General features: G+C 45.3%; 1 protein-coding gene across 3 annotated transcripts; it reads left to right on the forward strand.

Annotated features, from left to right (window-relative positions):
• The first annotated feature begins 574 nt into the window (after nt 1-574).
• Nucleotides 575-24628, forward strand: ADSL (adenylosuccinate lyase). Of its 3 annotated transcripts, XM_055374727.2 has the most exons (14): nt 577-889; nt 4024-4227; nt 7284-7328; nt 8452-8531; nt 14115-14286; nt 14511-14557; nt 15650-15740; nt 16521-16590; nt 16739-16886; nt 18228-18318; nt 19525-19614; nt 20129-20305; nt 21681-21749; nt 22722-24628. In XM_055374727.2, the coding sequence occupies exons 1-14, from the start codon at nt 737-739 to the stop codon at nt 22863-22865; spliced, it is 1581 nt and encodes a 526-aa protein (XP_055230702.1). In that variant the 5' UTR covers nt 577-736; the 3' UTR covers nt 22866-24628. The 3 variants fall into 3 exon arrangements, with proteins under 3 accessions (XP_030861380.1, XP_055230702.1, XP_055230703.1); XM_031005520.3 differs by lacking the exon at nt 22722-24628 and having other exon boundaries at nt 575-889; nt 21681-21801; XM_055374728.2 differs by lacking the exons at nt 7284-7328; nt 22722-24628 and adding an exon at nt 7544-7630 and having other exon boundaries at nt 676-889; nt 21681-21801.
• The last annotated feature ends 260 nt before the right edge of the window (nt 24629-24888 follow it).

Genomic DNA, 24888 nt, shown 5'->3' on the forward strand with positions numbered 1-24888 from the left:
CAGGGTTTCACGTGTTGCCCAGGCTGGTCTCAAACTCCTAAGCTCAGGAAATCTGTCTGCCTCGACCTCCCGAAGTGCTAGGATTACAGGCTTAGGCCACCGCAGCCGGCTCACTGGGGGCGCAGTAAATGCCGATTTCCCTTGGGTATCTCCATTTCTCCTTAGAGCCGAGCTCGGTGCGCCGCGGGCAGGAGTGGGTGGGGCGACAGTAATAAGAGTAACAGCAAGCGTACACACGGCCTTCCAAGTGTGCCAGACACCGCTCTAACACTGAATCCTCACAACCCGAAACGCAGGCCTTTTTTTTTTTTTTTTTGCTTTTTGTTTTTTAGAGACGGGAGGGTCTCCCTGTGTTGCCCAGGCTGGTCTCGATCTGTTGGCCTCAAGCGATCCTCCGGTCTGGGGCCCCCACAGTGCTGGGATTACAAGCGTGAGCCACCGCGCCCGGCCAAGGAAGTCTTAATGTACCTCTTTTCAGACAGGAAAACTAAAGTGTAGCGCGGCTAAGTAACGTAGGAAGCATCAATCATGTTTCTGGTCAAAGAAGCGAACCAAGTCAATTCTCAGGCAGAAGCAGCCGAGATTCTCCGCAGCCGGCAGCGCCCACAGCGCCCGGAACCCAGAGAGCTGGACCGCGTGAAGGAAGTCCCGCCCCGCCCCGTCCTGCCCTGGCCTCCAGGTTTCCGCTTCCGCTCTTCCCTGGTCAAGTCCACCCTGGCGGGGTCGCAGGGCTGGGATGGCAGCTGGAGGCGATCATGGTTCGCCTGACAGCTACCGCTCACCTCTTGCCTCCCGCTATGCCAGCCCAGAGATGTGCTTCGTGTTTAGCGACAGGTATAAATTCCGGACATGGCGGCAGCTGTGGCTGTGGCTGGCGGAGGCCGAGCAGGTAACGGATCCCGGGCTGAGGGGCTGGGCCGGGAGGGACGGGCCCGCCCCAGCACGTGCCGGGCTCTGTTCCGGGCTGGGCTTAGCCACCCCGGAGCTGCGGCCCGGCTATTTTCGGCTGGGTGTTCCCTGTCCTGAGGAGCTGCGGCCCCAGGAAAGCAAGGGCAGGAGATCCGGGAGCCGCCACCTGTTGCCTCACGTGTTCTTAGTCCGAGAGGGTTCGAGACGCGGAGGAGGTTGGGAGAAATTCAGCCTGTAGTTTCAGGGAATTCATCTTGGACATCCCCGCAGGAGTACGCTGCTAACCACAGACACCGAGCGCTTGTTTCGTACTGTTGTGCTCATTATTTCACTAATCTTTTCTTGTGTAATCCATGAAGATCTTGCAGGCTTGATGGTGTTTTTCCCACATTGCAGGGGAGAACACCAAGCCCGGACAGCTTGTTGTTTGCCCTAGCCCATCCAGCTATTAAGAACGGAACTGGGGTTTGAACCTGGGTGCAGTCCAGAGCCTGAGCTGAGCACGTAGCCCCTTGGTTTTCCACAGTGCCTGTGTAGTTAGTGACAGGACTGGAATGCTTGTTTTCTAGGCCACCGTTTCCGCCTCACTGGCCTGCGCTTTGCCTCTTAGGAGAAGACTCCGGATAGGGGTTTATTAAACGGGGTTTATAATTTCTTTTCTAAGGGCTGCATAGAGAACTTCTTAGCCCAGCGGTTTCAGAAATAGCTCCAGAAGAGTTGAAGCAAACTGAAAGTGATCCAGAGAGCGATAATGTTTCTCCTCAAGTTTCAGAGGAAAGTGCCACAACGAGCAAGTTGGCAATGCCCTCTCAAACGGCACAGTAAACATGGAAACAATTTGAGTTCGGGCCTAGGACCTGTACCATGGAACTCTCCAAACAGGAAACTTTCATTCTAGATTCCCTCCCTCCCGTTATCACTGCCCTCCAAAATATTGGGCGATACACTACAATAATAGCAGACATTCAGATAGTGCCTTCTGAGACCCAGGTCTTAACCCTTTACATATGGCATATTAATCCTCCAAACAACCCTGAAGAGTGGGTATGAAATACTATGACTGTACCTGTTTTACAGATGGAAGAATGAAGTATCAAGTTAATAAACGCTTGGCGTAGACAGCGATAGTAGTAGACCTTAATTATATGTTGTGGTTTGTGATGTACTAGTACACTGTACTCTTTCTATTTCATCTGATATTCCATTCTGTAGATGAGGGTGGTGGTACTCAAGACTTTGCCAGGGTCGCCAAAGCTAGTAAATGGCTTCAAGCTGGAATTGGAATGTAGAGTCTGAGTATGTGTTCTTTCCTCTGTTGGCCTGAAATGCATACAATTTTGGCTTTGGATTATCTGTTAGGGTGTCAAAATTACCATAAATTGCATAATAACTTAGTAGCTAAGAAAAAACTTGGAGAATAAGAGATTAGGAGGAATGCAGAAAATTTGTAGTAAGGAAAGTATGAATTTTGAAAAGATAAATTGCTTGAGGGGAGGAAGCAGTATGGCCGTGCTGCCCTCTGCTGCTTTGCTTTGGAAGGAGCCCAGAGGTGTCATGTCTTCTGTGACTGTAAAGGTTCCAGGCAGTTCTGCCACATGTGGCTGCCGAGTACTTGAAATGCAGCTAGTGTGACTGAGAAACTGACGTTTTACTTTTATTTATATATTTAGGTTTTGAGACTGGGTTTGTCTCTGTCGCCTAGGCTGGAGTGCAGTGGCACAATCTTGGCTCATTACAACCTCTGCATCCTGGGCTCAAGCTGTCCTCCCACCTCAGCCTCCCAAGCTGGAACTAGAGGTGCACGCCACCACGCCCGGCAAATTTTTGTGTTGTTTTGTAGAGATGGGTCTCACTGTGTTTTCCAGTGCGGTCTAGAACTTCTGGACTCAAGCGATCCACCGACCTTGGCCTCCCAAAGATGTGAGCCACCATACCTGGCCTGACTTTTTACTTATAAATATTTTCCAATACTTTTTAATTAATCAATTTAAATTTAAATAGCCATATCTGGCTAGTAGCTCCTTTCTTGGATAAAAAAAATCTAAGATGCAAGATCCTTCCCGGAGTCACTGTTTGCAAGTTTCAAGTGAGGTTTGAATCAATTTCACCACTGTTTATATTCAGCCCTTGGATCTAAGTTCCGAGCTGCCTGTGGGCTGCCAGCTATTTTTTGCAGCCTAATTTTTCCAATGATGGATGAATGTAAGACATCAATGTGTTTATTTTCTCATCAATATCTCCTGGAATTGCTTTCAGTTGCACTCATTTGCTGTATATAATTTCCTGACAAAACTACTTACAGAATTTTTAAATTTGGTTTCTGTAAATCCATCTAAGTAAAATGGCCACCATCATGCCAAGCACTAAGGATTAAGCAATAAATAAAACAAAGCTCCTCAAGAAGTATTCATTCTAGAGGGAAATGACAGGTTAATAAATATGTAAAAATGTCATGTGGTGATAAGTGCTGTAAATAAAACCAGGCTAAAGGGATAGAGAGTGACACAGAGTGTGTTTTACATTGAAGTCAGGGAAGACCTCTTTGAGAAGATGACATTTGATTCCAGAGACCAGAATGTGTGAGGGAGTGAACCAAGCAGAGGTCTCAGGCAGAAGGAACAGTCAAGAGCAGGATTATGTTGTTGTTTTATTTATTGGAGCTTTCTTTTTTTTTTTTTTTTTGGAGACAGAGGCTCACTCTGTTGCCCAGGCTGGAGTGCAGTGCCGCAGTCTTGGCTCACTGCAAGCTCTGCCTCCTGGGTTCAAGCGATTCTCCAACCTCAGCCTCCTGAGTAGCTAGGACTACAGGTGCACGCCACCATGCCTGGCTAATTTTTTGTATTTTAGTAGGGTTTCACCGTTGTTGCCAGGCTGGTCTGTTGGAGCTTTGTTAGAGTATACTTTACCATGATTCATTGAGAAGGTCTCTCCCACCCCACCTCGACCCCACTACCCCTGGCCAGTGTACTTTCAACTTGGTTGCCTCAAATTTTAATTTAAGGGTTGGGAGATAGGGTAGTGCTGCTAACATGAATCAGTTTTTTTCCTTGGTGTCACTTCATTCAAATAACTGTGACACTGAGACTATTTTATTTTATTTTGCCTATTCTGCAGACATTGGGTTTGCCTATCACAGATGAACAAATCCAGGAGATGAAATCAAACCTGGACAACATCGACTTCAAGATGGCAGCTGAGGAAGAGAAACGTTTACGACATGATGTGATGGCTCACGTGCACACATTTGGCCACTGCTGTCCAAAAGCTGCAGGCATTATTCACCTTGGTGCTACTTCTTGCTATGTTGGAGACAATACTGTAGGCGCCTGTGTTGTTTATACTTAAAACTCAGTCTCTAGAATCTATTTGTCAATTTTATTTGATGTTGTCCAGTTGAGGAAGTGACACTATAGATCTTTTTTTTTTTTTTTTTTTTTTGAGACAGAGTCTCCCTCTGTCTCCCAGACTGGAGTGCAGTGGCACGGCTCACTGCAAGCTCCGCCTCCTGGGTTCACACCATTCTCCTGCCTCAGCCTCCCGAGTAGCTGGGATTACAGGTGCCCGCCACCACACTCGGCTAATTTTTTTGTATTTTTTTTAGTAGAGACGGGGTTTCACCGTGTTAGCCAGGATGGTCTCTATCTCCTGACCTCGTGATCCACCCCCCTCAGCCTCCCAAAGTGTTGGGATTACAGGCGTGAGCCACCACACCCAGCCAGATCTTTATTTTTAAAGGTATCTTGGTTGAAAACACTGAGGAATTTTTTCAGCTTTTAGTGTGCTTCCAATCTAAACTGTAAGCACCAAATGACCTCTATAAAATAAGACCTGCAGATCCTGCTTATGCATTGGTTTGCTGGATGTAAGCCAAGGCCTTAGCATTTTAATGGCTGAGGTAATTTTTCAAAGGAATTTTTTTTTTTTTTTTTTTTTTTTGAGACGGAGTCTTGCTCTGTCACCCAGGCAGGAGTGCAGTGGCGTGATCTTGGCTCACTGCAACCTCTGCCTCCCAGGTTCAATTGATTCCCGTGTCTCGGCCTCCCCAGTAGCTGGGATTCCAGGCGCCTGCCACCACGCCGCCTGGCTAATTTTTGTATTTTTAGTAGAGAGGGGTTTTGCCATGTTGGTCAGGCTGGTCTTGAACTCCTAGCCTCAGGTTATCTGCCCACCTTGGCCTCCCAAAGTGCTGAGATTACAGGCATGAGCCACTGTGCCTGGCCTCCAAAGGACTTGTGAAATCCTTTGAAGACCTTTGAAGGACTCTGAAGTCCTTCAAAGACCCTGTCTCAAAAAAAATACTTTGAGACAGGGTCTCACTTCTGTCACCTAGGCTGGAGTGCAGTGACACGAACATGGCTCACTGCAGCCTTGACCTTCTGGGCTCAAGCGATTCTCCCACCTTGGGCTCCTGAGTAGCTGGGACCACAGGCATGTGCCACTGCCCCAGGCTAATTTTAAAATTTTTTTTTTTTTTTTTTTTTGGAGACAGAGTTTTGCTCTTGTTGCCCAGGCTGGAGTGCAGTGGCGTGATCTCGGCTCACTGCAACCTCTGCCTCCCGGGTTCAAGCGATTCTCCTGCCTCAGCCTCCCTAGTAGCTGGGATTATAGGTGCCTGCCGCCACGCCCAGCTAATTTTTTTTTATTTTTAGTAGAGACAGGGTTTCACTATGTTGGCCAGCCTGGTCTCGAACTCCTGACCTCAGACAATCTACCCGCCTCAGCCCCCCAAAGTGCTGGGATTACAGGCGTTAGCCACCACGCCTGGCAAATTTTTAAAATATTTGTAGAGACAGTGTTTCACCATGCTGCCCAGAATGGCCTTGAACTCCTGTGTTCAAACAGTCCTCCTGCCTTAGCCTCCCAAAGTCCTGGGATTACAGGAGTGAGCCACCGTACCTGGCCTAGCTTGTGCTCTTAATCAGAGTATACCCATGGAGGTTGAAGTTAGATTCCAGATAAACGTCCAATTTGAGAATAAGCCAGTAATTTTTAAGTTGCCTCAAATGCTTTCTTATTTTTTTGAGACGGAGTCTCCCTCTGTCTCCCAGGCTGGAGTCTCCTGCCTCAGCCTTCCAAGTAGCTGGGACTACAGGCGCCCGCCACCACACCTGGCTAATTTTTTGTATTTTTGGTAGAGACGGGGTTTCACTGTGTTAGCCAGGATGGTCTCGATCTCCTGACCTTGTGATCCACCCACCTCGGCCTCCCAAAGTGCTGGGATTACAGGTGTGAGCCACTGCCCCCGGCCTCCAAATGCTTTCTTTAGTCTTAAATGAAACATAATTAAAGGCATCTTTGTGTAACTGGCGAGTCAGATAGTGGGAGAAGAACAGTCTTCTTACTTGGAAAATCCTTTAAAAAAGTACCCAGTTGTGTGGATGGGCTCAACAATTACCGTTTCATATCGACATGTGTTGGAGCTAACTGAAATATGTACATCTCGAGATTACCTTCCTCACGAGCAGCTTTATGTTTCCTAAACCTTGATATTCTGGGTCATTCCTTTCCTTGTTAGCAACTGTAGGCAAGAAAAAAATGGGGGAGGCTGGGCGCGGTGGCTCACACCTGTAATCCCAGCACTTTGGGAGGCCGAGGTGGGCGGATCACGAGGTCAGGTGATTGAGACCATCCTGGCTAACACAGGTGAAACCCCGTCTCTACTAAAACTACAAAAAATTAGCTGGGCGTGGTGGCGGGTGCCTGTAGTCCCAGCTACTCGGGAGGCTGAGGCAGGAGAATGGCGTGAACCCAGGAGGTGGAGCTCGCAGTGAGCTGAGATCGCGCCACTGCACTACAGCCTGGGCGACAGAGCGAGACTCCCATCTTAAACAGAAAAAAAAGGAAAAACCGGGGGAGGAAAGTAATGGAATGTGCCATATGGAAGCTTCTCAGAAGCTCAAGCCCTCCTCTCTGGGAAAATAGAAACCTTGTTGACTTGCACATTTTCCAGTCATTTTTTCTTAATTGAAAATTTTTTTAATATTGGAGAGACAGTCTTGCTGTGTTGCACAGACTGATGTTGAACTCCTGGCCTAAGCAGTCCACCTGCTTCAGCCTCCCAAAATCCTGAGAATACAGGCATGCGCCACCATGCCCAACCTTCAGTCATCTTAGATACCATGTACCTTGGGCTTTATAAGTATAAAGGTTTTGTTCCTTACAGATCCCAGTAGTACTGTTAAGCTGGTGTGCTTTTCAAACAGTAATCAGGAAAGAACAACTTGTGTTAGTATTTTCTGGCGTGCTTAGTGGGTTGGTAGTGGTGATATAGGCTGGTAGCTGAGCAACCCAGCCTTTCTGGCCAAAAAGTGTTACATAATAATATTGTTTGAGCAAAGCTGCTAAATATAAGATCATTGCATTTTCTTTTGTAGGACTTGATTATTCTTAGAAATGCACTTGACCTGCTTTTGCCAAAGGTAAGGAGTTGGCAGATGTTTCCTACCAACCCTAGATTCCCTATGTTAGGAGATAGGCACCAGTTACAACTAAAACAACACAGTGTAAATTTTTACATAGACTATCATTTTTTCAGGTGAATGACAACCCTGTGTTTAATCTGTAGAACTAATTGTTTCTTCTTCTCCTTTCTTCTTCTCTTCCTCCTTCTCCTTTCTTCTTCTTCTTGAGACAGGGTCTCATTCTGTCAAGGGGCGTGATCAAGGCTCATTGCAACCTTCGCCTCCCAGGCTCAGACAATTCTCCTGTCTCAGTCTTCCAAGTAGGTGGGAGTACAGGTGCATGCCACCTCACCTGGCTAATTTTCTGTAGAAATGGTTTTTGCCATGTTGCCCAGGCTGGTCTCAAACTCCTGAGCTCAAGGGATCCACCCGTCTTGGCCTTTCAAAGTGTTGGGATTACAGGTGTGAGCCACCGCACCCAACTGTCTCAAAAAAGACTAAATGGTTTTTAAAGCATAGCCTTTTTTTTTTTTTTTTGAGACGGAGTCTCGCTCAATTACCCAGGCTGGAGTGCAGTGGCACAGTCTCAGCTCACTGCAAGCTCCACCTCCCAGGTTCACGCCATTCTCCTGCCTCAGCCTCCCGAACAGCTGGGACTACTGGCACCCGCCACTACGCCCAGCTATTTTTTTTGTATTTTTAGTAGAGACGGGGTTTCACCGTGTTAGCCAGGATGATCTGGATCTTCTGACCTCGTGATCCGCCCGTCTTGGCCTCCCAAAGTGCTGGGATTACAGGCATGAGCCACCGCGCCCGGCCCAAGCATAGGCTTTTAAACGAAGAGAGTGCAACCAAAGGCATGTTGCTGGGATATGTGGGTCAGGATTATGATTTTGTTCTGTTTTTCTGCCGTGGTCTTAAAATAGTTCATGACATTTTAGGTAGTCAACTCAGTTTTCAAATTTTGGTTGCTGTGAACTCTTCCAGGCACTTTAGGGTACAAAGATGGAAGGATATGGCTGCTGCCTTTCATGAGTTAGCGGTCTAATTTTATACAAAATTATCTGAAAGTTTTGTTCCTAATTATGTAATGAACACAACCTGAATTCAACCGCTTTCTATCACATGATCTTTCTTGTAGCTTGCCAGAGTGATCTCTCGGCTTGCCGACTTTGCTAAGGAACGAGCCAGTCTACCCACATTAGGTTTCACACATTTCCAGTAAGTGATAAGATTACTTCTTGTTTATGTGCATATGGCTTTCAGCTGCTTCTTGAGTTCTCTGTTTTCCACAGTAACCTTGAGGTGAAGAATCTGAAAACATGATTTAAATATAAGTAATTTGGGATGCTTATAAGGAATGAGCCTGATATCCACTAAGAGAGTAAATCTAACAGTTCATTTGGGAAACATTGGGAAATACATATCAAGAGCCTTGAAAAATATTCTTTATGATAGTAAACATTAGAAACAATCTAAATGGGCCGGGTGTGATGGCTCACTCCTGTAAACCCACCATTTTGGGAGGTCAAGGTGGGCAGATCCCTTGAGGTTAGGAGTTCACCACCAGCCTGGCCAATGTGGTGAAACGCTGTCTCTACTAAAAATACAAACATTAGCCAGATTTGGTAGCGCATGCCTGTAATCCCAGCTACTCAGGAGGCTGAGGCAGGAGAATCACTTGAACCCGGGACGCGGAGGTTGCAGTGAGCCAAGATCGCACCACTGCATTCCAGTTTGGGTGACAGAGCAAGACTCCGTCTCAAAAAAAAAAAAAAAGAAAAAAATCTAAATGTTCAATAATAAGAGAATAAGTAAGGCATAGTATTCGTACATCCATAGGTTGGAATAACATGCAACCATTTAAATGATGCTTACAAGATCTAATGTGCAAATGCACTTAGGTTTATGTTATGGTAACAAAGACAGTTTATAAATTGCACAAAAATTGGTTGAAAGTACGCCATGATGTAAATGTTGATTACTCTAGTTTATGTGATAATAGGAAAATTAAATTTCTTTCTACTTTTTGAGTTTTGTTTTGTTTTGTTTTTGGAGAGGGAATCTTGCTCTGTTGCCCAGGCTGGAGTGCCGTGGTGTGATTTTGGCTCATGCTCACTACAACCTCTATGTCCTGGGTTCAAATGATTCTCCCGCCTCAGCCTTCCTAGTAGCTGGGACTACAGGCGCCTACCACCATGCCCGGCTAATTTTTTTATTGTTTGGAGAGATAGGGTTTCGCCATGTTAGCCAGGCTGGTCTCAAACTCCTGACCTCAAGTGATCTGCCCACCCCTGCCTCCCACAGTGATGGGGTTACAGGCGTGAGCCACTGCCCCCAGCCATACTTTTTGTATTTTTACATTTAAAGTATGCAAGTATTTTTGTGATGACTGAATAAAGTCCTTTTAAAAGGCCAATGGTGTAATTTTGGAGTGCTAGTGACAGGTTTTGAGTGATGTTGTTTGAGTAGTGGTATATTAGCATCTGCCTTCTGTTTTGATGGTGTATTGCTGTGGCATCAAGGATATGATAATTTATTAAAGCCTGTTGAGCTTCATATTTCTTAAAGGCAGGGCCTATACTTATCGGTAGCAGTAGCCTGAAGTACTTGTTCATACAAAGGAATCAGTGCTCGAATCAGTGCTCGGTGCAAGTGGCTTTCCTCCACAACCACCTTCCTCTGTGTTACAGCTCCCTTTCCTCTCCTACCTCCGGGAGAGTGCTCAGCGAATACAGAAGCATTCTAATGTTCCTCTGGAGCTAGCATAATGGAAGACATTGGCTGCCAGGGTTTCTAGCCATTAGGAACTCAAAAAACGGTGTTGATGTGTAGGCATCCTCTTAGTGTGTCAGTTCATGCAATTAAAAAAATTTTATTGAGATATAATTTACATAACAAAATTCACCCTTTTAAAGTGTACAATTTAGTGGTTTTTACTATGCTTACAGAATTAAGCAATCATTACCACTATATAATTTCACAGTATTTTCATCATCCCAAAAAGAAACCTCGTGCCTACTGACAGTCACTCCTATGCCTCCCTTCCCCACCCCCTGGCAACCACTAATCTATTTTTTGTATGTATGCATTTGCCTATTCTAGACTTTTTTTTTTTTTTTTTTTTTTTTTGAGATGGAGTCTTGCTCTGTCGCCCAGGCTGTAGTGCAGTGGTGTGATCTTGGCTCACTGCAAGCTCCGCCTCCCAGGCTCACACCATTCTCCTGCTTCAGCCTCCCGAGTAGCTGGGACTACAGGTGCCCACCACCACGCCTGGCTAATTTTTTGTATTTTTAGTAGAGATGGGGTTTCACCGTGTTAGCCAGGATGGTCTCGATCTCCTGACCTCGTGATCTGCCCACCTCGGCCTCCCAAAGTGCTGGGATTACAGGCGTGAGCCACTGCGCCCGGCCTAGACATTTCATATAAACAGAATCTCATACAATATGTGACCTTTTGTGTCTGGCTTCTTTTGCTGTTTTCAATATCCATGTTGAATCAGAACTTCGGTTCTTTTTATGACTGAAAAACGTTCCATTGGTTGTACCATGTTTCATTTACCCAATTGTCAACAACTGATGGACATTTGGGTAATTTCTACTTTTTGGCTACTATGAATAATGCTGCCATGAACAAGTCCATGCTAATTTACTTCTTTCTTTGCTTATACCAATAATCTGTTAGCAGTTAACAAGGAAAACAGTAAGATTAATTTTGGGGATATACTGTAGCTTGTGATGTGCCTCCTATGGACATTCCTAGTGTTATGCCTTGATGTTCCTAGCTGTCAGTGTCATTAGCCTAAGAGGAAAGAAATTCCATTTGGAATAGGTTAGGTTATCTATCAGAAATTAGGCTGGGTCCAGGTGCAGTGGCTCATGCCTGTAATCCCAGCACTTTGGGAGGCCAAGGCGGGTGGATCACCTGAGGTCAGGAGTTCAAGACCAGCCTGGCTAACATGGTGAAACCCTGTCTCTACTAAAAATACAAAAAAAAAAAATTAGCCGGACGCAGTGGCGCATGCCTATAGTCCCAGCTACTCGGGAGGCTGAGGCAGGAGAATTGTTTGAACCTGCGAGGCGGAGGTTGTTGTGAGCCAAGATTGCACCATTGCACTCCAGCCTAGGTGACAGAGCGAGACTCCACCTCAAAAAAAAAAAAAAGAAAGAAATTAGGCTGGGCGGTTAGGCTGGGCAGCCGGGCACAGTGGATCACGCCTGTAATCCCAGCACTTTGGGAGGCCGAGGCAGGTGGATCACGAGGTCAGGAAATCAAGACCAGCTTGGCCAACATGGTGAAACTCCGTGTGTGCTAAAAATACACAAATAGCTGGGTGTGGTGGCAGATGCCTGTAATCCCAGCTACTCAGGAGGCTGAGGCAGGAGAATCACTTGAACCCCGGAGGCAGAGGTTGCAGTGAGCCAAGATCGCGCCGCTGCACTCCAGCCTGGGCGACAGAGTGAAATTCCGTCTCCAAAAAAAAAAAAAAAAGAAAGAAATTAGGCTGGTCATAGTGACTTATGGCTGTAATCTCGGCACTTTGCGGGGCCAAGGCAGGACGATAGCTTGAGGCATGGAGTTCGAGACCAGCCTGGGCAACATAGGGAGACCATGGCTCTTAAAAAAAAAAAAAGTTAGCCAGGTGTGGTGGCTTGTGCATGTAGTTCCAGCTACTCAGGAGGCTGAGGCAGGAGGTTGGCTTGAGCCCAGGAGATTGAGGCTACAATGAGCTGTGATTATACCAGCATGTGCCAGCCTGGGGTGACAAGAGTGAGACCCTGTCTCAAAAAAGAAAGAAATTGGACATTAGGGCAACTTATTCATAATTATATATTTTGTTTTTTTGTTTTGTTTTGAGACAGAGTCTCACTCTGTCACCTAGATTGGGGTACAGTGGTGTGATCTCAGCTCACTGCAGCCTCAGCTTCCCAGATTCAAGCGATTCTCCCACCTCAGCCTCCCAAGTACCTGGGATTACAGGTGTGCACCACCACACTTGGCCAGTTTTTGTATTTTTTGTAGAAACAGGGTTTTACCATGTTGGCCAGGCTGGTCTCAAACTCCTGGCCTCAAGTGATCCACCTGCCTCAGCCTCCCAAAGTGCTGGGATTACAAGCGTGAGACACCGCACCTGGCCTCGTAATTATGTTTTATGTTCAGAAACAGACCTTCAGTGGCTTGATTTGGGCTTTTTTTTTTTTTTTTTTTTTTGACATGGAGTTTCGCTTTTGTCGTCCAGGCTGGAGTGCAATGGCGCAATCTTGGCTCACCGCAGCCTCCGCCTTCTGGGTTCAAGTGATTCTCCTGCCTCAGCTTCCCGAGTAGCTAGGATTACAGGCATGCATCACCACGCCTGGCTAATTTTGTATTTTTAGTAGAGACGGGGTTTCTCTGTGTTGGTCAGGCTGGTCTCAAACTCCCGATCTCAGGTGATCCGCCCTCCTTGGCCTCCCAAAGTGCTGGAATTACAGGCATGAGCCATGGCATCCTACTTTGATTTAGGCTTAATGCTGGAAACAAAGCCATTAGCTGCTGTGTTTGAGTCCTCTGCTTATGTGTGTTGTGTAGTTGTTCTCCACAGCATGACTATTCCTCACTGGATCTTGACTCCTCACAAAGGCTTTCCTCTACTTCCAATCCAGAGCAGCCATCACCATTATCTTCATCATTCTTTTATTCTTTTAGCACTTAAAATCTCAATAATTAATCTTGTTTCTTTTTTTTCATTTGTTTTTTTGAGACAGAGTCTGGCTGTGTCGCCCAGTGCAGTGGCACAGTCTCGGCTCATTGCAACCTCTGCCTCTCAGGTTCGAGTGATTCTCCTGCCTCAGCCTCCCAAGTAGCTGGGATTACAAACACCCGCCACCACGCCCAGTTAATTTTTTGTATTTTTAGTAGAGACAGGGTTTTACCTGTCTCTGTTGGCCACGCTGGTCTCGAACTCCTGACCTCAAGTGATCCACCCGTCTCAGCCTCCCAAAGTGCTGGGATTATAGGCATGAGCCACCGCGCCTGGCCTAATCTTGTTTTGTTTTCTTTTTTTACTTGTTTACAATGTAAGCAAGTGCCACTGGACAAGGACCCTGTCTGTGTTATTCCTTGTTGTAGTTCCAGTAGTAAGAGTACATCAGATACTTGGCAAATATTACACGAGTATCTAATGTATTTCTTACCAATGTCTGTGGATATAGCCATGAACAAAAGGGACATTGTCCCTGCCCTTATAATAAATTGTCTCTTGCCGTGCATCACAGTGGTTCATGCCTGTAATCCCAACACTTTGGGAGGCTGAAGTAGGTGGATCGCTTGAGACATAGAGTTTGAGACCAGCCTGAGCAACAAAGCGAGACCCCGTCACTACAAAAAATTTAAAAATTAGCCAGGCATGGTATTGCGTGCCTGTGGTCCCAGCTACATGGAAGGCTGAGGCAGAAGGATCACTTGAGCTCCGGAGGTCGAGGCTACAGTCAGCTATGTTCATGCCACTGCACTTCAGCTTGGGCAACAGAGCAAGACCCAGTCTAGAAATAATAATAATTTAAAAATTGCCTCTTGATGAAGAAAGTACTATGCTAATCGCCTTTTAGTTTCATACTCCTTGACTATTTGTAAATGACATTGAATCTCCGTAACGATTATTTGGTTAAACATTTTAGCTCTTGTTTTATCTTTACCAGTTACTCCCTCTCTTACTTAAATTGTTCTCCCTCCAAGGGGTAATGGTGGTTATTAAAAGAAGCAATGAAACCTTGATGATGTAAGGTCTCGGTCTGAGACTTTCCTGTGTTCTCTTTGGGTTTTCAGGCCTGCACAGCTGACCACAGTTGGGAAACGTTGCTGTCTTTGGATTCAGGATCTTTGCATGGATCTCCAGAACTTGAAGCGTGTCCGAGATGACCTGCGCTTCCGGGGAGTAAAGGGCACCACTGGCACTCAGGCCAGTTTCCTGCAACTCTTTGAGGGAGATGACCATAAGGTATTCTGAAAGTGACCTGCAGGACACAGAAACTCAATGGTGGAGCCCAAGAGACAAGGCTGCCTTTGAGGATGATAGGAGAGATTCACTGTGGGATGGGTGGGGTCTTTCGACTAGAAGGAAGTTGTGGGGGTTAGGGAGCAAGACCTGGGTAGGATGACAGGTTGAGGCATTCTCACACTGGACACATGGATTATTATAAGGATGTGTCTTTTCTTTCCAAGGTAGAGCAGCTTGACAAGATGGTGACAGAAAAGGCAGGATTTAAGAGGTAGGTAAATGGGAATGTGTTGGCCTCCCTGTTAAGTTGATGGAAGTCCTATATTCAGTATACCTGCAGATTTGACCTTACAATTTTTGCCTTTTTCTTCCTTTGTTCTTCTACCCATTTTTTTTTTTTTCCTGTCTCTATCCTGGGTTTTACTTTCTTACTATCTGGATCCTTTTTTTTTTTTTTTTTCGCCTAATCGTCTTGCTGACATATTTTCTGGATTTCATTTTATTTTATTATTGTTTTTGAGACAGGGTCTTACTCTGTCACCCAGGCTGGAGTGCAGCGGTGTGATCTCGGCTCACGGCAGCATCCGCCTCCCAGTTTCAAGCAGTCCTTCCACCTAAGCCCCCTATGACTACAGGCATGCCTGCTAATTTTTGTATTGTTTTTGTATAATTTTTGTATTGTTTTGTAGAGACCATGTTGCCCAGGCTGGTCTCCAACTCCTGAGGTCAAGCGATCCACCTGCCTCAGCCTCAAAGTGCTAGGATTATAGGCATGAGCCACCATGCCTGACCTGCATTCTCTTTTTGTATAATCTATAGGAAAAAAGAAAATGATTTACTTCTGGTTTCTTTAGAATACCTTTATCCATGTTGTTACCATTTTTGTTTCTTTACTTAGGGCCCCCAACAGGTTAGGCTAAATCTGACCATTTCCATTGAGGTCCACCAGGTTCCACCATGGCTCCTTCTCCCAGGCATTTCTATTGGGCTGTGGCCAGACATGGGCACGTTGCACCATGTATCCTTCTTGAGTCAGGCCATTGTCCTGAGTATTAGTGAAAAGGGTGGAAGAATAGTTTATTCCAGGAGCAAGTTACCACTCAGGTCCACTGGTTGAGTATAACTTAGCATACCAATAAGACCAAGCTTTTATTTAGGATGTGTTTTTCCTTGTTTGACAGAGTCATGTTTTGAATTATTATTATTTTATAAGAGTCTCCCAGTGATGCTTAGGCTGGCCTCAACCTCCTGAGTTAAAGAAGTCCTCCTCCCTTAGCCTCCTAAGTAGCTGGGACTACAGTCATGCACCACTGCAATGGCTTTAAAATATTTTAACCTAAGTCTCTCTTGTACTTATTCCTAGAGCTTTCATCATCACAGGGCAGACATATACACGAAAAGTGGATATTGAAGTACTGTCTGTGCTGGCTAGCTTGGGGGCATCAGTGCACAAGGTGAGTGGTGGCAGCATGTGGGGTGGGGACAGGAGCTTTGGGCACCACAGACAGACTGAATTAACCTCAGACTTTTACTTAACCATCTCTCTCAAGCAATATTTTACATTAGTTTTAATAATTTGTGGTCTGTAAATGAAACCCTTAAGGGGAAGACTCGTTTTGGCATTTTCTTTAAAGTTATCCCAAGCACTGCAAAACATCCATCTTGTTCAGTGGTATATTAAATTAATCTTTTTTTTTTTTCGAGATGGAGTTTCGCTCTTGTTACCCAGGCTGGAGTGCAATGGTACGATCGCGGCTCCCTGCAACCTCCGCCTCCTGGGTTCAAGTGAGCCTCCCAAGTAGCTGGGATTACAGGCATGCACCACAATGTCTGGCTAATTTTAGTAGAGGCAGGGTTTCACCATGTTGGTCAGGCTGGTCTCGAACTCCTGACCTCAGGTGATCCACCCACCTCAGCCTCCCAAAGTGCCGGGATTACAGGTGTGAGTCACCGCGCCCATCCTGAATTAATCTTGTGATTTTCTTTCCATGATGCCTTAAGCAGTGTTTCACAAAAGCGTTTTCATGCTCCTTGAATTTGTCATCCCAGTCCTTCGGGAACAGAGAGGAGTCTGAGTAAGATACTCTGCAGGAGCTCTTTGGGAGGATGCGCTGGTCTTCAGCTCAGCCACAGCACACCTAAGAGCTCATCTCCTTCATCAGCCTAGTCACAGCTCCCAGACTCTCCTGCACACTGACAGTGTGGGGTGATGCTTATTCCCCTACCTCCCCCAGATTTGCACCGACATACGCCTCCTGGCAAACCTCAAGGAGATGGAGGAACCCTTTGAAAAACAGCAGATTGGTGAGTGCCGTGTAGAGACCTGTGAGCACACAGAGCTGCTGGAAGGCTGTGGATGGGGGCTGAGAGCTCATTCAGCAGCATGCTTGCCTACTCACTATCCTCTGAAGTCTCTCTGCCTTTGCATCTTGTCCTTTTTTTACATGGGCAGGCTCAAGTGCGATGCCATATAAGCGGAATCCCATGCGTTCAGAACGTTGCTGCAGTCTTGCCCGCCACCTGATGACCCTTGTCATGGACCCGCTACAGACAGCATCTGTCCAGTGGTTTGAACGCACACTGGATGATAGTGCCAACCGGTCAGTGGCACAGGGACATCACATACACCAAGTTGAGAGGAGGTCTGAAGGAGGGACCTAGAAGTAAAAGGACATATTTGAGCATTTCTACAGTCTCCTTATCCCCAAGGATCCCAGAGTCTAGCAGGGAGGCAAAAACATAAAAAGGACAGTGTGATAAGTGTTACAATTGGAGTGTGTACTGGGTACTGTGGAGCAAAGAGGAAGGAATAGTGTTTGAGGAGTCAGAAAGCTTCACAGTAGAGGTGATGCCTTAAGACTTAAGAAATACATGCATCTTTTAAAGACAAGATCGGGAGCATTATAAAGGCACAAAGCAGGAGAAGACACGCTTGAGGGAGTTACTACTACTTGAGTAGCCCTGGGGAATGAAGTCAACATGTGCCAGGAGGTGGGGCAGGACATGGTCACAGATAGCCAGTTTATGAAAGGTCTTCTGGGTCTTTTCTGAAGGCAGATAGATGTCAGTTGTGGTGTCTAGGCACAATGACATCTTGATTAGTTATGAGATGAGTCAGAAATTATTTGTAACTACTGATGAGGTGCCAACATGCACATCATTTTCTGTTTTATGTATATACTCACTTAAAGCAGATTGGCATTACTCTCGCCTGCTTGCATTGTGCTGGAATTTCTTGAGTGGATACGGATGTATAGTTAAACCTAGCTTTCTGGAATCTGTGCATAATCCACGATTTATCTCTGGAAATAAGTCATGTGAACTCATTCAGAAGTCAGCCATTGAATACTTTTTAGCAAGGTGTGACCCTGTAGGTCTGCTGATTTGCCTGCTAAAAGACCCTAGCAACAGTTTGGAGAGTTGGCTGTAAGGAGACAGGGATCATGTCAGAACAAGTTAGGGGCTACTTTAAAAGTCTGAGGCCACATTGGTGCAGTGGCCATGTAAATGGAGAGGAAGGATATAGATCCAGAGTCGAAGGCAGACTGGCCAGCCCAGCCCTGGTGGTTGACCGGAGTGAGTATAAAGAGCTTGGTGAGTGGGGCGCTACTGCCATTTACTGAGGCAGGAGCTACAAGGGAGGAATGGCAGGTATGTAATGGTGAGTAGGAGGAATGAGAAAGTGGCTGAGTTCAGTTTGGGGATTGAGGTACCTATAGATCAACCAGGTGGACGTCTCAGTAGGTATGAGGTCTGGCACTTGAGCAAGTGGTCTGGCCTAGAAGTGACAGATTTGAGGGTCATGAAGTTATTGGGGTAATCATAAGATTGAAGGAAATTATCCAGAGAGTACAGTCAGTAGGGCAACTTGTTGGGACACACTCTGCATTTCACTGAAATTATTTGTTTAAAGACATACTGAATGGCTGTTTGTTTTCTAGACGGATCTGTTTGGCCGAGGCATTTCTTACCGCAGATACTATATTGAATACGCTGCAGAACATTTCTGAAGGATTGGTCGTGTACCCCAAAGTAAGAAGCCTCAATTAAAAAGTAAAGTATTAGGGAGGGGTTAGAATGTGGGAGGGAGGGTGCTCTGGGGTGTGTTGAGGGAGCTGTATTCTGATCCGATAGGCATTCTTCCCACCCGAGCTCATCCTTCAGTTCATAAGCTCTAGGGAACTAGCTCTGTGGAATTCATAGACACATTTATAGAAACAGAAAAAGAAGTATTTTAAATTGCCTTAAACTATCTAGCAGCATGAATCATCAACTCTGGTGTGACTAGGCAGAGTAGATGTCTCCATTTGCCTGTTTTTAAGTACTTGAGGCAGATGGGTTCATTTCTCTCCTATACTTAGCTCTTGAGGCTGAGCACTGATATGTAACAAATAGGGGTTTTAAGAATTCTTTCAGGCCAGGCGTGGTGGCTCACGCCTGTAATTCCAGCACTTTGGGAGGCCGAGGCGGGCGGATCACCTGAGGTCAGGAGTTCAAGACTAGCCTGGCCAACATGGTAAAACCCTGTCTCTACTAAAAATACAAAAATTAGCTGGGCGTGTTGGCGGGTGCCTGTAATCCGAGCTACTCGGGAGACTGAGGCAGGAAAATTGCTTGAACCCAGGAGGTGGAAGTTGCGGTGAGCCGAGATCGTGTCATCGTACTCCAGCCTGGGCAACAAGAACGAAACTCCATCTCAAAAAAAAAAAAAAAACTCTTCCTATGTGGCAACTTTTTTTAAGTTAATATTTCCTTTTTAAAAATCAAAAGTCTGACAGGGCGCGGTGGCTCACGCCTGTAATCCCAGCACTTTGGGATCACGAGGCCAGGAGATCAAGACCATCCTGGCTAACACAGTGAAACCCTGTCTCTACTAAAAATACAAAAATTATCCGGACGTGGTGGCAGGCGCCTGTAGTCCCAGCTACTTGGGAGGCTGAGGCAGGAGAATAGCATGAGCCCAGGAGACGGAGCTTGCAGTGAGCTGAGATCACACCACTGCACTCCAGCTTGGGCGACAGAGTGAGACTCTGTCTCAAAAAAAAAGAAAAAAAAAAATCCGAAGTCTGAGTTAGTAAGAAAACTGAAAAAACATCATATAGAATAAAACAACCTGTTACTCTCTCCGTAATGTGGTAGTTAGTGTCTGTGCTGTGCATTTTGTTTGACATCCTGCTGTGTTTATGACTTTAACCTTGAGGCACCTTTCTTGGTCATTCACCGTATCTTTTCCTATAGGTAATTGAACGGCGCATTCGGCAAGAGCTGCCTTTCATGGCCACAGAGAACATCATCATGGCCATGGTCAAAGCTGGAGGTAGCCGCCAGGTTTGTAACCCCTCATGTTCCTGGATAAGTTGAGAGTGCACGTTTGGTCCTGCTCTCTTCTCCGTGAAGGAGAGCGGATGAAGGTGTTTATGTCATTACCTTCAGTCACAGTAATGGTACAGAGCAGTGGCCATAATCTGCCATCTATGGAGGGTGATTTTGGTGAACTGAATTTGTTGAAGTGAATTACTTAATCACTTGTAGGAAAAGTCCACTCCTAGTGAAGGAATGAGGTCTGACATTCTGTAGGAAGTGAGCAGGAAACGAGCAAATGATTCATGAGGCTTTACAGAAGAGGGCCAGAGCAAGGTGGGCATCCATTTCAGGCTTGTCCTAAGATGTGGGCAGAGAGTTGAGAAGACCCTGGTACAGACAGACACAGGAACCACCTCAGCCTAGAGGGGTTTTGTGTAGAGCTGTGTAGACTGCATGGATGGGAAGTATCTGATGACTTTTTAAAAGTGTTCAAACGCCCTGTTAGTAGGGAACTGACAATACTTCACTGTCTTCCCAGGATTGCCATGAGAAAATCAGAGTGCTTTCTCAGCAGGCAGCTTCTGTGGTTAAGCAGGAAGGGGGTGACAATGACCTCATAGAGCGTATCCAGGCTGATGCCTACTTCAGTCCCATTCACTCCCAGTTGGATCATTTACTGGATCCTTCTTCTTTCACTGGTCGTGCCTCCCAGCAGGTAAGCAAACATCAGAACGCTTCCGAGAAGCCTCTTTTCTGCCGGGCTGCAGAACCTGGGGTACTCTCTTTGATGTTTTTGCTTTATAGGAGGTATGGTGGGAATGGGCCTAGTTAGAAGAAAATCAGAGCAGGTTGCTGGCTAAAACTTAGATATTTCGGTTTTGTTTCTGTTTTGTTTTTTTGAGACAGAGTCTCTCATCCAGGCTGGAGTGCAGTGGTGCTGGGATTATAGGCATGAGCCCCCACAGCTGACCAAGATACCGCTGTTTTGAGCTGCCTTTATTTCTTTGTGTAGATTTTTTGGAATTATCTTTTGGTCTTGAGAATGTGGTATAATAGACAAAGAATTAGGTTTTATTGTCAGGTGGATCTGGGTTAAATCGTAACCTCTGGCATTTACTGGCTGAGAAGGTAAAAGTAAATATCTCAGTGTTGTAATGATTGAAATGCCTGAGTATATACTAGGTGCTCAGTATGTGTTCAGGTACTGTATTTAATTCTCGGGATTTTAAAATGAATAGATAGGCTGGGCGCAGTGGCTCACACCAGTAATCCTAGCACTTTGGGAGGCCGAGGCAGGAGGATTGCTTGAGCTCAGGAGTTCAAGAACATCCTGGGCAACATGGTGAAACCTTGTCTCTACAAAAAATTACAAAAATTAGCCAGGTGTGGTGGCGTGCGCCTGTAGTCTCAGCTACTCGGGGCTGAGGCGGGAGGATAGCTTGAGCCTAGGAAGTCAAGGCTGCAGTGAGCCATATTCATTCCCCTGCCCTCTGGCTTGGGTGACAAAATGAGATCCTGTCTCGAAAAAAATACAAAGATGAATAGATAATCCTCATCTTCAGAGAGCTCAAAACTTAGTGGTGAATACTTGTAAATAGGTCATTATAATACCAAGCAGTACGTGCAAGGACTGAGGGCTAAAAGACTAAAACTGGAGGTAGGAGACCAATAAGGAGGCTACTGCAACGGGCCAAGCAGTAGATGATGAGAGTTTGAGTGAAGGCAGTGGTGAGAGACACAGACCGGGGAGGGAGAGGAGGTTAAGCTCTTGGTGGCTACTTGAAGAGGGCTGGGAAGCAGGAGGAAAGAAGCTGTGGTGATTTTTAGGTTGGATGGAAATGGTGAAACCACCTGAGAGAACACAGGCTGGGCCAGTTTGCAGGAAAGGTTGGTGAGCATGTGGGCATGGTGGTTGAATTACCTGTGTCTAGGCAGAAATTCCTGATAGGCAGTTGAGGAAAACAAGCTCAGTGTTGGGAGTAAAAGCTTCATCAAATTAGGTTTCAGTGGTATCCCCTGACATTGGAAAAGGTATTATCTGCTAATATCTTAACATTTTCTTTTGTCTTGTATTTGCTTTCCTCTGGCAGGTGCAGAGATTCTTAGAAGAGGAGGTGTATCCCCTGTTAAAACCATATGAAAGCGCGATGAAGGTGAAAGCAGAATTATGTCTGTAGAGTTGGAAGAGAATTAAACGAAAATCATTGTTAATTGCTGAGGCATGAAAATTGTGTTACTATAATGCCTTATTTTACCTCGAGAATTGTTACCTTAAATTAGTACAGCACTTTCTTCTTCCCATGGTGCTTTCCCGTTTCTCAGTCTCATATTTCTCAACAATGCAAAAACAAAGAGCGTTGAAGTTTACTCTGCTCTTGCATAGTAAATGTAGTTCATACTTGATCTCTGTTCTTTCAAGGCATATTTTCCAGCTGCCTCAAGTTTAGTCCTTTTCACGTGTTCATTTGCTTGTAAAGTAGCAAGAAATTTCTGGTCCTGTCTTCTAAAAGTGAATTTGATCTAGGTCTAGCAAAATAACCTGGACTCAGTGATTGAGTCAATGGTCAGATACCTTTTATTTCGGTTATTTTTGGCTAGTAAAAGTGATGAAATTTGGAACTACAGTAAATACTTAAAAAAAAAAAAAAAAAAAGAACCAAACCCTGATGTGACCATCAGGCTGATTGAGCTGAAGTTGTGCCCAAGCTCATTTCATCTTTTGATAAGGCTTATACAGCAGGGAAATGCTAATTGAGTATATTGATTTCATCAGGGCCGCTGACAGTCTTTATTCCTTGTTGCATGGATTTTGTTGTTGAGGCTTGCTCTGTCACCCAGACTAGAGTGCAGTAGCACAATCTTGGCTCACTGCAACCTCCGCCTCTCAGGTTCAAGCGATTCTCTAGCCTCAGCCTCCCAAGTAGCTGGGATTACAGGCGCCTGCCGCCATGCCTGGCTAATTTTTGTATTTTTAGACGGGATGGAGTTTTGCCATGTTGGCCAGGCTGGTCTTGAACTCCTGACCTCAAGTGATCCACCTTTCTCAGCGTCCCAAAGTTCTGGGATTACAGACATGAGCCACCACGCCCAGCCTAATCTTGTTTTCTTTTTTTACTTGTTTACAATGTAAGCAAGTGCCATTGGACAAGAACATTGTCTGTGTCATTCCTTGTTGTATTTCCAATAGCAAGAGCACATCAGATACTTGGCAACTAGGCAGTCTTCCAGCTTCTGCCACTGCACCCGACTTCCTTGTTGCATGGATTTATAGCTGATTGAAGCAACTGTAGCCAAAGATTGAGTTAATTACCTACCTGCCAGGAGAGCACTAGTGTTATTTAGCCCATTCTCATCCTACATATTTTTTGGCATAGATGAAAATGAAAGCTTTTGTTTATCAGATTTGCAGATGACACAAAACTGGGAGAATTAACAAGTATGTTTATTTGGTAAAATAAGTTTTCATCTCTAACCTAAATCGGCTGAAATGATGTGTCCTACACTAGAGGAAAAAGTTAATAAAGATCAATGTAAATAAGTTAATCTTAAACTCAGTATGCACCAGAACTGAGAGAAGACTGTTTTAGGAGGTGTTAATGGTTGTCCAGTGCCCAAAAAGCCACCAGAGGCTTACTGCTCCACACTCTTGGCATTACATTCAATTTTGGATACCCAGTCTGAGGAATAGAGATGAACTGGAGAGCCAACCTCCAAAAAGATCTTGTGGTGGAGGAATGTTAGGGCTCTTTATCCTATACAGGAGAAAACTCGTCGGCACTTCAAATATTGCCAGGTGGAGGAAGAGTGACTTGATTGTGTGTTGCCCCAAGAGACACACTGAGCTCAATACCCATTATTAAGGCTCTGAGACTGGCTTGGGGCCAGACATTGGAACCACTGAGATTAGCAACCTACACTCAATCCCCCAGGTCAGGCAGAAGCTGGAAGACTGCCTCGTTAGGAATGTTGTGAGGGAGAGGAGGCTGAATCGGTTCCAGTTTTATCTAAAAGTAGCCAGGAAAGCAGGTTGCGATGATGCGCATTTACAGTCCCAGCTACTTGGGAAGCTGAGGCGATAGGGTCACTTGAGCCCAAGAGTTCAGTCCAGGCTGGGTGACAGCGAGCCCTTGTCACTTAAAGCCAACCTAAGAGAAGAGCTCATCCTTTTGGAAAAACAATAGAAGACAATTCTGAAAACCAAATTCTGAACATAGGCTAGTATAGCAAGCAAGCAGGGATAGCATAGAGCCATTTGCTCAACTTCCAGAAAGAGTTACTCTATTCATCTCTTTAAAAAATCTTGAAAAGGGCTGGGTGCGGTGGTGGCTCACGCCTGTAATCCCAACACTTTGGGAGGCCGAGGCAGGTGGATCACCCGAGGTCAGGAGTTCGAGACCAGCTTGACCAACAAGGTGAAACTCCGTCTCTACTAAAAATACAAACAATCAGCCAGGTGTGATGGCAGGCACCTATAGTCCCAGCTACTTGGGAGGCTGAGACAGGAGAATTGCTTGAACCTGGGAGGCAGAAGTTGCAGTGAGCCAAGATCATGCCACTGTACTCCAGCCTGGGCAACGGAGCGAGACTCCATCTGAAAAAACAAAACAAAAAAAATCTTGAAAGGATACTAAGTCTGACACAAGGAAATTAAGTCATTGGACTCTGACCAGATATTCTGTCTACTTCCTTCTCTGCTATGGGCAACTTGGAGGCAGCAACTACTATCAGTTTATCTGTAATGTGAGAATTTATATTACATAACAGATACTGGGGATATAGGATACCATGGATTTTAGTTAATACATTTCCTCATAGAAAATAAGGAAATAACAGTCTTGTTCCTGTCCTAACAATTCTGTTAGATTAATGATCTCCAGTGATTGGCGATTTGACCTGGTTTCTTCCTGGACTATTTGAATGGGTGGATTTGTTGGTGCATCTCTTGTCTTCTTTCCTTTTCCATTCTCCTTTATTTTTGTATTTACATACTTGTATGCAACTTTGTAATCTGATTTTCCCATGTAACATTTTAATTTGATGGGTGGTCTGCGTGTTCACTGGAAAACATATATATATTAAATGTACATTTATGTATATATATAAAATATACATTCATATATATTATATATAATATACATTCATATATCTATCTTTTATATATATATATATATATAGACAAGATCTTGCTCTGTCGCCCAGGCTGGAGTGCAGTGGCATGACCACAGTTCACTGCAGCCTTGATTTCCTGGGCTCAAGCGATCCTTTCAGCCTCTCGAGTAGCTGGGACTATGGCACACA

Source organism: Gorilla gorilla, chromosome 23, assembly GCF_029281585.2.
Source record: "Gorilla gorilla gorilla isolate KB3781 chromosome 23, NHGRI_mGorGor1-v2.1_pri, whole genome shotgun sequence".
Lineage (NCBI taxonomy): Eukaryota > Metazoa > Chordata > Mammalia > Primates > Hominidae > Gorilla > Gorilla gorilla.